Source organism: Sinocyclocheilus anshuiensis, unplaced genomic scaffold (genome assembly GCF_001515605.1).
Source record: "Sinocyclocheilus anshuiensis isolate Anshui unplaced genomic scaffold, SAMN03320099.WGS_v1.1 scaffold2736, whole genome shotgun sequence".
In the NCBI taxonomy this organism is placed as follows: domain Eukaryota; kingdom Metazoa; phylum Chordata; class Actinopteri; order Cypriniformes; family Cyprinidae; genus Sinocyclocheilus; species Sinocyclocheilus anshuiensis.
In genome coordinates, this window is record NW_015544627.1 from 172,882 (window position 1) to 183,844 (window position 10,963).

A 10,963-nucleotide genomic window follows, 5' to 3' on the forward strand; every position below is an offset into this window, starting at 1 on the left:
GATTTCTGACCTTAAGTATCCAATTTCAGGATTTGATTCGATTTTTGATTCCCAACCCTACATCTGACCGCAAATCAATTATAAACGTTTTTGAGGAAATAAGAACCAACATTTAAAGACAAGAAAAATACTTTTTATGAAAGTTAATAGTTAGATAGTTTTTTTTTTCTCTCAGCTTCCCAACATTCCCCTCTTAACTTCCTCAATAAAATGGATATTTCGAGTCTCATCCATCCCTCAAACACTGTTTATTGACTAATGTTGTAAAAATAACAGAAAATGTGCACATACAGTTCTATGGGTTATCTATGTTTAAATACAGAAATGCTGTGGAATATGGCATGATTTCAAACTGAGGTATTCCTCTGAAATCAGGGTCAGTCTGTTATGGAGCTTTTTTCATTTGTGGACATGGGGGAAAAAACATGTTTACAAATACAGTTGTTATTATTATCATTTATTATTTTGTTTATTGAGATATTTGTAACAAAAATGCATTAAAATAATACAGGAAAATCTAGTCATTAAAAAAAATAAACCTCAAGACACATGACAATAAAGATTAACTTTAATTGTGACATCGGCTGTTCTTTTAGTTATTTTAAGAGTTTAGTTTTAAATGTACTGTATATAACAAAACCCATAAGAGACCTGTGGTCCTCCATCCTGAAAAATATATTTATATGTTGTATGAGGCATATACATAAAGTAATATACTGTAAACCTTTTCCTTACAGAAGAAACAGTCAGCTTTCTGAGCTCAATAAAGAAAAAAAAAATTGTGCAAGATTTACAAATTCATAACTTTGCAACTAAAAAAAACGATGAAGCCATACAATGTTAATTAATTTCCCTTTACCATGCATACATTAAATAGTTTTTAGGTTTTCCATTTGGCAACATTTACTTGAAATCATTTAAGTTTGATTATTCTGAGGAATCTGTAAAAAAAAAAGCTTTTTACCCTCCACCAAGAAAATCCTACATGTAAAAAAAAAGACTAAATAAAATAGATTATGAGATTTACATCAATAGTATTACAGCAATAAAATAAGACACTCGCATGACATGTTTTTACAGAGGAACTGTCATCTAATGAACAGCTGTCTGAGCTTGACAAAATAAAAAAATATTATTTTTTTAAACAAATTAAAGCAGTTACAGAGTTATATATAACTGTAGTTTAACAGCTGTATTTTTTTTTTTTTTACTAGTATTAATTCCTTATTCAGCTGTGATATTAAGTAACAAAAACTAAAATTTACAAAGAAACTAAAAATATTTTTGCCCTCCACCAAAAAATCTTGAGTGCAATTAAAATAGAGTTACTTATTTTACATCAGTAGTATCGGCAGCCGTAATATTAAGAAACTTGTATATCATATTTTAATATCATTTGCAGAAAGAAGCTGATACTATATGCCAATTTACACTGAACCAACAGACGGCAACAGAAATGTTAATTGGATTTGTCTGATCAGTGTGTTACTCCTGTCGGCATCTGTTGATGTTGGTCAGTTCTTGTTTTTGCCGACTGAACATGCTGAATCAAATGTTTGTCGGGTCATGGAACGTCTGGGGAGTGAGGTACTGTAATCTGGTGATTGTCCACATCACGGTCTGCGTCTGTCGTTGCAATGTGAATTGGCATTATTACATTAAACATCCAAAAACATTGATTCTGTTATATAAAATCACCTGTATAATAATGGTACTTTCTATTTCCTGAACCCTTGAATGCATAAAGGGGATAAAGGATAAAGGCCACAGCAAAGGACAGCTGAAGGCCCAAACAAAGGAAGAGGTTCAAACTCTGCCCAAAAGATATGCTTAGAAAGGTGCAAATCTGATGTGAAATTTTCTGACTCTGCCTGATCATTTTTACATGGTCTGTGAGAAATGTGGGGAGTGAAGGTTCAGTCGGGAATATACAGTAGATCTAAATTAGTTTGGAGTTGTAGAAAAAGGTACAAGAGCATTTTAAAAAGAATAAATGTAATCTTTTGTAATGCAAATAGAAAAGTGGACTAATAAACATGTTTGCTATATTAAAATACTTGCGTATCATCAATTATTTTAATTATTTCATTAATAGGACACCTTTTTTATTCCAATATGGGCCATTTTCACCCCCTTTATGCATTTTTTTTAATTTTTTAATTTTTTGGTTCATGCATTCTAGGTTTAAAATGATGTTGTGGTCTTCAGTGTTTTTTGAGACACTTTTGATTTTGTTGAGTCCACAGCAGAGACATCTGAAGCACTTTGTGTACTGCAGCGTAACCTGGACAAGAATGAGACAAGAGTGACTTCATGAGATCAAGATTTTAAATTCTAATGTTGGCTTGACAAAGCCGGGCCTAAAAGTTTAAAGTAGTTTTAAAAGTTTGGAGTTTAAAAGGATGTTATGCAGACAAACAGTCAGACAGACAGCAGATCAGCAGATATGTGTCCGATTAAATTAAAATTTTTGACAGTTGGAGTTTAAAAAGTGTTGGATAATTTGAACATTCTGTCATCAAATGGAAAAGTAACAGACTGCCTCTGAAATTCTTCTCTAAAAGTCACAGATTACAAAAATAAGAACAGGAACTCAGGACCACATGTCTGGATTTCTCATGGAATACGGTGGTAAACTGAATAAATGTCTGACCTCATTGTTGACAACACAATGAATCAGGAAAAATTAGAGTTTAAGATCAGGAAGAGGATCTCCAGCACATGAATGCCATTAGTGAAGAAACTCAGAATCCAGGAGCAAACAAAAACCATAAATAGCCTAGTAGAAATAGTATTACAGGAGGTAACTTTTTTTAATTTGTACATTACACTGTAATTTTATCAGATAGCATAAATGTAACATAAGCCCCGAGCTGTTTTATTTCCTTCTAAACAAATAAACAACAACAACAAAAACTCACTCTTCCCTGTTGTAACCTTTAGGAACCAGCACAACGGAACCATGTATCCAATCACGCACAGGACTCCATTTATAAAGGACAAAAGCCAACAGGGCCAAACTGAAGAACACCAGTCCCACGATCACACACACCAAAGTCAACAGCTCCAGCTGTGAGTCGCTCTGAGAAAACATGTCAGAGTTGATCATCTACTGTAGACTGAATTTGAATTATGCTAGTGCATTCAGTGCTTCAGATTTTTTTGAGGAGGTTTGACGTTCTCTTTCATACCTCTGGTGGGCGACTGATTTGCACAAGAGCGAATGTGGACAGATGATCACAGGAACACACAGTGTAGCTGCTGTTGGTCTTTAAAACAGAACAACCATCTACAATCCACTCGCTGATATTCCAGTACACACAGGACAGAGAACCGTTGGGATCAAACTCCTGAAAAAGATGAAGAAAATATCAGAACACTGAATATTAGATGTTTCCAGATGTTCATCAGTGCTCAGGTTGGACAAACACATTTCAGTCTCTCACTCTGATGTGTTTCAGGGTGAAGTTGACTGGTTTGGTGAGTTTAGTGTTGGTGGTTTTGGGAAGAGTAGCTGAGATCACAGTGGACATCATGGTTTTAATCGTGTCTTTTGATGTGTTGAAGAAGTCTGGCTTCAGTAGATTCTCCATCGTGACATAGCTCATGAAAGCCACAGCAGCTGATCCTGTGTGACAGAAACAGAAAAAGAAACTTACAGTAAATACTATATGTTACAATAACAAGAACAGCAACCAAAATAATAAGCAAATGTGGTTTAGTGGATGTTCTTGATCTTCTCACATTTTTTAAAAATCAAAACATTTGACATACTTTCATTGTTGTTCCTGGCGATCCCAATGAGATCAATGTCCACAGAAGAATTTGTCGTGTCAAGTCGAAGGATTTTATTTAAGGTGACCTGTGGTCCAACCATGAAGACTTGACCCTCTGATTAAACACAAACAAGCAGTTATGTGCTATTTTAATTGTATGTACTGTCTAGATGAGTGTATATATCCATATATACATTATATACATATATATATATAACAATAGTTATTCACTATTGTTGGGTTTTTCATCTCTGATTTAGATTGAACTCTTCAGGTCTTCTTTAAATTAATCTGCTATCTGAATAAATGTATATGTAAAAAAAAGGGTACTTAGATGTTTTGATTTTAAGGACATTTGGGTTTGGAAACAAAGCAAGTTAAGAACTGGAACACTTGAGTATACAGTGTACTGCAAGATCTGACCTTTGACCTGCAGATGACCAAATATTTAGCAGTGTGCTGTATCTCATGCTGCAGTGTTATAGAGCTATAATTCAATAACACATCACCCGTAGATGAGAGTCTGAACAAGCTGGTAAAGCTGTTTGTGGAGTTGTTTAATCATCCTCTGCTGAGATCTTGAGAGATTTAATGTCTTCTTTTATTTCAGCTGATTTCATCTAAGGCTGTGTCTGGAAGTCAGTTGTAGTTGTAAGGGGGTAGTTGTGGATCTTGCATGTAACTAAGGCCTTGTCCACACGTACATGGGTATTTTTATAAACTGAGTTTTTCCTGCTTTGTTTAAAAAAAAAATCTTGTCCACATGAAAATGCAAAAACACACTATGAAGTGCTGTCAAGCATGCCAAACCAACAGGTGGCGATATAACCTTAACCGTAAAGCTATGTTGGCCAATCTAAGACTTGCCTCATGTAAACAAAGGAGATAGCAGTGCACAATCTAACGTCAAATAAAGGAGATAACAGCTCGCACTCCGACATCACAAAACAAAATCTCCAGATTCATCGGTTAGACGACAACACAGCAACTGGAGTTTCTGAAAATCTTCATCTTGGCAAGAATTTTCAAAAAGGTTCAGTTTCAGTGACCGGATACTGTGTTTACGTGAAGACGAACGGCCAAACCACATAGAAAAAGCTGCGGTTTTAAAAATACCTGGTTCTTGTGTTTTTTTCTTTCTTTCAGTGATTCTGCTTGTTAACAGCAGGTTTTCATCATTAATGCTCAATCAGCACTTAACCCTCTGGTGCTCTTGGATGAAAAATTTGGATGAAAAATTTTCTGTTTTGAATTTTTAAACATCACAGCTTCATCGGAATAGTACAAAACTTGGTGACTTTTATGGCATTTGGAATGTGAAGACACACACAAAACAAATGAGGGCATGATTTGAGCAGGCTAAGTGGTTGTAAAAAAAAAATAGTCACACTTGTGGTCTTCGGTCAAAAATGACCGAGCATAGGAAATTAATATTTTATAAACATCAAAAAATTTTTTCAGAGAATTTTTGTGTTTACAATCTACAAATCTGCCACAATGCAGAAAAAAAGTACACAGCAATGACGGGGTGAAACTAAAACATCAAGAGTGTAAAACCAACACATCCACTCACACACATGCGTACACACACACGTATACACACACACACACACCTATGAACTGGTGTGACTGTAACACAGAAAATATGTCAAATAAAAGCAATAATTCAACAACAATGCAGTAAAAAACGTGGACAGCAAGGAAGGGGTACACTTTAAAACATCAAGAGTGCAAAACAAGACACATCCACTAACAAACACACACACACACAATTATACACACTCAAATGAATTGGTATGGCTATACCTATATAGCCAAAACGAGTAAGAAAACTGAAATAAGATCAGACCCAGAATAATTAAGCTCTGATAAAACATTCCTGTTCGTTTTTGTTATATGTTTAAAGAATTTTAATGTTTTGTGTAACAAAATGCTTTCTCTGTGTTCAGGTTTGGCTGTAGTAATAATAATTCAAAAACTGACGCTTCAAATTAACATTTAAAAAAAAAAATCTAAACCTTTACAAAAAGTTGTCTTTGAGAATGTCTAAATATATATCTAAACCCACAACTTAATAAAAATAAGTATTTATGTCTAAAAACCAATTAGAGAATGCATAGGCCTTTTATATAGAGCCATATAGGAATATATGGGCTAAACCATTGAATTGCAGATGTTTTTCTTATTTTACTCCCACCAGATTGCACTAATCAGGCTTCAAAAATTGGATTTTAAAGGCATTGTCTCTATTTTAACATGAAATACTGCATTAATTGAAATGTAATATAAAAATATATATATTTAAAATTTGTTATTATTTTCAATGGGAAGAAATTGATCATAATTATTGCATAAATATTAATTAGTACCATGAAATTATCTCAAAATACAAAATAAAAAAATATTATAGAACAAAAACATGTTACATTGATTTTACTGGGGGGGGAAAAAGGTAACATTTTATGTGTCCAGTCTCTTTTGACCGTGAAGATCACAAGGGTGACTCCCAAATGAGGGGCACCAGAGGGTCAATTAATCACTTAATTACCCTATTAACTTCAGTACTGCTTCAGTGTTACTTTCAACACTCTGCTGGTTTGTTCCCATATGAAGACAGAGCAGTGTTCATTTAACACCAGGGTGGCCTGCAGCACGAAGCGAGATGAACAAACTCAGAGTTGCAGAGTAAGTTTTGAGTTGACAAAACCCGATAAAGCCAGCCTGGTTTAGATCAGGTTCAGCGGGCTCACAAAGCTCGATATAAACGTTCTCTGTCAACTCAGAGTTGAACCAGAGTTTGTGATTAACATGTGTGTGCACCTGAACGTGTGATACGTGCAGCAAACAGCCAATCACACGGAACGTGTGGAGAGCATCAGCAAAGCGTCATTTGGATTCACTTCTCGCGAGAGTCAGCGCAATTCACTTTTCTGCTGAAGATTAAGAGATGTTGTTATTAAAAATTTAATAAATTTGATTGCATTTACAAGGCAGGAATAAACACTTTGGCTGCAGCAAAAGTTTGGCAGCAGAAAGAAAGAAAAAATATATATAACTATGTAAAGGAATCAACTGAATTTAATTATTTATATATAGTTTCACACAGCTCAAAAGGAAACCATAAGTTTAGTCATTTTAAAAGTCGGATATATTAAAGTATATATATATATAATGCTAATGCTTTTATCACGGTATACGTTATTATCACGGTATTGAAATTTAGTTTAAAAAAGTGCTGTCATAATACAGTATAACAGGTTTAATAACTTTTTTCTTATAACAAAAATAACTGAACATTTAAATGCAATAAAGCAATACAGAAAAATTTATAAAGTTAAAAGTTTTACACAGATTAAAGTGCAAAAGAACTATAAAGGCCAATAGGTATCACTTTACAATAAGACCTCATTAGTTAACCTTAGTTAATGCATTAACATTCACAATGAGCAATAGCGACATTTGCTACAGAAGTTATTAATCTTTGTTAAAGAAAAATACAAGTCTTAGTTCATGTTAGCTCATTAAATAACACAGTTGCAACTTTCAGTTTTAACAACATGTTATTAAATATTGGAATACCTAAGATTAATGAATGTTCAGAAGAATTTTTCATTGGCAGTTTATGTTAACTAATGAATTAACTAATGTTAACTAATGAAGCCCTAATGTAAAGTGTGACCGAACAATAAAGAATCAAAACACTTTCAAACAATATCTAGGGCATGTTGTAGTCCAGATTAAAATGTAAAAAAAGTTTGAAAATAAATAGCCTATTAAGTCTAAATATTTAAGTATTTGGCGCTGTGATGAACATCATAGCAAATACACAAATCTGAATGGCTGTTTAAATCATTTAAACACAATTCAGAAACAAAGTAGAGCAGCTGCTTTGTTTACAGGGTTTCATTTAAATGAATTATTATTATTATTTCTGCAGTTTAGCGCCATCTGCTGTCAGAGAGTGAAAGTGCGCTTTCATCCAGAGCGTGTCTCACATGTTCCGCCATGTGCTTCACGTCCGCGCTTATTTACATCAGAGTGCGCACGCGTCTTTCACGCAGCATACAGCGGTGTTGTGCATTTTGACCAGTTGATTGGAAAAGTATTCTTAAAATGCATTCAAAATTCTGAATAACTTGTAATATATAATTATTCACGGTATTTAGAAGTGCCCACGATAACAATATCGTGCATATTCATTACCGTGATATATCGCATTACCGAAAACCGGCACAAGTCTAGTCTCAACACACCATGAACTTCTCACTGTAAGTGAACCCGTGATTAATTTTGTATTTTATTTTTTCATGGTTTTTCAGGACACAACCTGTCCATGTCGGCATCTAATCCGATAAGCTTCTACCAAATGAAAGATGAATTTGCATAAACATTCTGACATTTGACATCAGTAACAAAAAATACAGGCAGTGTTTTCTGCTCTCTTATAAAAGTTTATAACTCGATAGTTTTCCGATTATAACTAAATAAAGTCACTGTTATCATATGCAATCTGAGTTTCATTATCAATAATAATTGTGTTTCCACTTACCTACAACAGCAAGAGTAAAACTGACTCTGTCACTTGTGTCTGTCGGCTTCACTAATGCAGAGATGAGTTTCTCACTAGTTTTTAACATACGGTTTCCATAGGAGGCTAGTTCAGCTGGGCTTGCAGATGATGATGACTCTACAATCTTCTCTGAAGCGTTGAAGACCGTATTCAAAATGTTTGTCACAGTCTAATTTATTGATGAGAAAAATGCAGTTCAATACAATTACTGTCCATGTAAAAGTCAAAGAGACAGCACTGCTATGTCTGTCATATATTATCTAAATTAGATTTGATTATTTTATCATTTTTCTCCTGAAGACTTACATTTAAAGGAAGCACTTGAGCTGTGATGTTCTCGATCTGCTCAAGAAGATTTTGAAGACATCCTCCAGGGGTCTGACTCTGAAATCACAATTGAGTTTTATACAGTAAATAAAACTAACTCTGTGATTTTAATCATGTTTTGCGATATTAATAGCAAACAAAGGTAAGTTTGTGCATGTAACCATCAACAATAAATAGAAAAGCAACTCTCAAACTCTAAAAGTCCAACTCTAAAACTTCAATTTCAGAAACTCAACTTACGGTGCATTCTTCTGGCAGTGTTATATTTATACCTGCAATGACAGAAAACAGCATAAACACAATAATAAAACAAAACAGCAAATTATATAGATGTAATTTGTGCAATAAAAGCATAGATCAGAAATAAATGATGAATGTGACCATGATTACAGAAGCAGCAAGAAGGTTTTTTTTTTTTGTTTTTTTTTCTAAAAATGTTTTGTCCTCTCCCGATTTATTTATTTATTTTCTCTTTCTCCTAAAAAAAAACTTTGACTATTGTTATTATTATTAGGGGCCAAGCACTGAAGGTGTGAAGGCACCTAGCCATTAGTTTTCTTCTTCTTCTTCTTTCACTCTTGAACTCTTTGGCAGCACATAGAACTGCTTGCGGTTAAAGTTGTGAAATTTGGCATACAGATCGATCACAGTCTCAATATTAACCATATCAATTTTGGAGTCTCTAACTCAGTGGTTCCCAACCTTTTTTTAACTCATGGCCCACACAACGAAACACATATGTTTCCGCAGCCCACTGCAACAATTTTAAATGAAACCGCAATTTGTGTGGGGTTGGCAACTGAGTACTCAGAAGCAAGACTGTAAACTGTCTTTATTGAAAAAAACTGGTAATGTATTGAATAAACAGAAAATGTACATAACGGGTCACCAAGCCCCGAGAGACTTGGGCTGACACTTCTTAAGGAAATGGGAAAGCCAAATCCTGCAGGCAGAGGTCGGCAGCGGGTAGACCGTCAGCAGCGCAATAAGTCAGAGGGAACAGGCAGAGCAGGGTTGAGACAAGCAATCAAAACCAACAGAGAACGGGAGCACTGGACACAGCAAGACTAGAGTCAGGCTCGAGTGACAAGTGCAAATCGAAAAACAGGCGAGAAACCAATAAGCGGCTGGTTGAAGGGAAAAACTAAGACATGAGGGACACACAGAACTGAGAAGACAGCGATCAAACCCGCATCCTGAACATTTTTAATTGCAATGTGTTATTAATTTGAAAACAACAACCATGAAACAAATTGAGCTAAACATGCAAACGGATAACATGCACAAAAAAAAAAGCTTTACTGTTGTCATTGCCAGAGAACACAGTTTCAAGAGGTTTTTTTTTTTTTTTGGTAACACTTTATAATAACTTTCATTAATAAATAATTAACAAACATTATGTCATGCTTAACGGATCATTAGTTCAGATGTATTCACATATCTAGAAATGTAAAATAAAGTGCTTGTTAATGTTTACTAATAAATGTTTTAAACATTACCTAATAATTAAGATTTCATGTAAATTAAAATGTTTACAAATGTCATTAAACTTCTAATTCATATGATCATGCACATCTTGAAAATCTACAAATGATTTTAACAGATGTTTTACAATGATTAAAAGCTTTTGTTAATGCACTACACCTTTGCTGATGTTGAGGTGTGATACGGGTAGAGTTAGGGACAGGTTTGGTGGTATGGCTAGGTTTATGGGTTGATTAAGGGGTCAACAAGTGTACAGGGGTCAAGTTACAAGTTGAAAACCACTGCTCTAACTCATACCCTCTAGCAGCACGAACACTTCAAATTGCACTCCTGTTTATGCTACAGTTCCTCCCACTGAAAGCTGCACGGATGAAAAAAAAAAAAGATGGAAACCATCTTTTGGAAAAATTAATTTGAAGTGTAATTTGTTTATTTAGTTCAGCTCACGTTCCATTTGTTTACATGGAGAAGGAGGGGTTTATGATCTATACTGCAGTCAGCCACCAGAAGGCGATCAAAATGTTTTGGCTTCACTTTTCAGGACGTCTACGGTGCCTGCGAGGTGACATGGTCGGTTCACTTATGGCGCTTTTCCACTGCATGGTACAGCACGGTACGGCTCAGTACGGTTCACTTTTGGGGGGTTTTCCACTGGGTACAGTACCTGGTACCTGGTACTTTTTTTAGTACCACTTCGGTTGGGGTTCCAAGTGAACCGTACCGTTACCAAAACGTGACGTGTAAACTCTGCTGATCACGGATTGGCCGGAGAGAATCGTCACTACCTGCGTCACTGAACTTGCGA

The 10,963-nt window shown here is 34.9% G+C and overlaps 1 protein-coding gene across 2 annotated transcripts in view; it reads right to left on the reverse strand.

Annotated features, from left to right (window-relative positions):
* Nucleotides 1-1,291: 1,291 nt before the first annotated feature.
* The window catches only part of LOC107698220 (adhesion G protein-coupled receptor L4-like), a 56,548-nt gene continuing 46,876 nt past the window's right edge, over nucleotides 1,292-10,963 (reverse strand). For both annotated transcript variants that reach the window (XM_016499187.1, XM_016499186.1), the window contains 8 exons: nucleotides 8,914-8,945; nucleotides 8,653-8,730; nucleotides 8,326-8,515; nucleotides 3,775-3,891; nucleotides 3,447-3,628; nucleotides 3,192-3,350; nucleotides 2,922-3,082; nucleotides 1,292-2,284 (listed from right to left, as the gene is read on the reverse strand). In XM_016499187.1, the coding sequence (XP_016354673.1) occupies nucleotides 2,185-2,284; nucleotides 2,922-3,082; nucleotides 3,192-3,350; nucleotides 3,447-3,628; nucleotides 3,775-3,891; nucleotides 8,326-8,515; nucleotides 8,653-8,730; nucleotides 8,914-8,945 (1,019 nt within the window). In that variant the 3' untranslated portion in view covers nucleotides 1,292-2,184. The remainder of the gene's footprint in view (nucleotides 2,285-2,921; nucleotides 3,083-3,191; nucleotides 3,351-3,446; nucleotides 3,629-3,774; nucleotides 3,892-8,325; nucleotides 8,516-8,652; nucleotides 8,731-8,913; nucleotides 8,946-10,963) is intronic.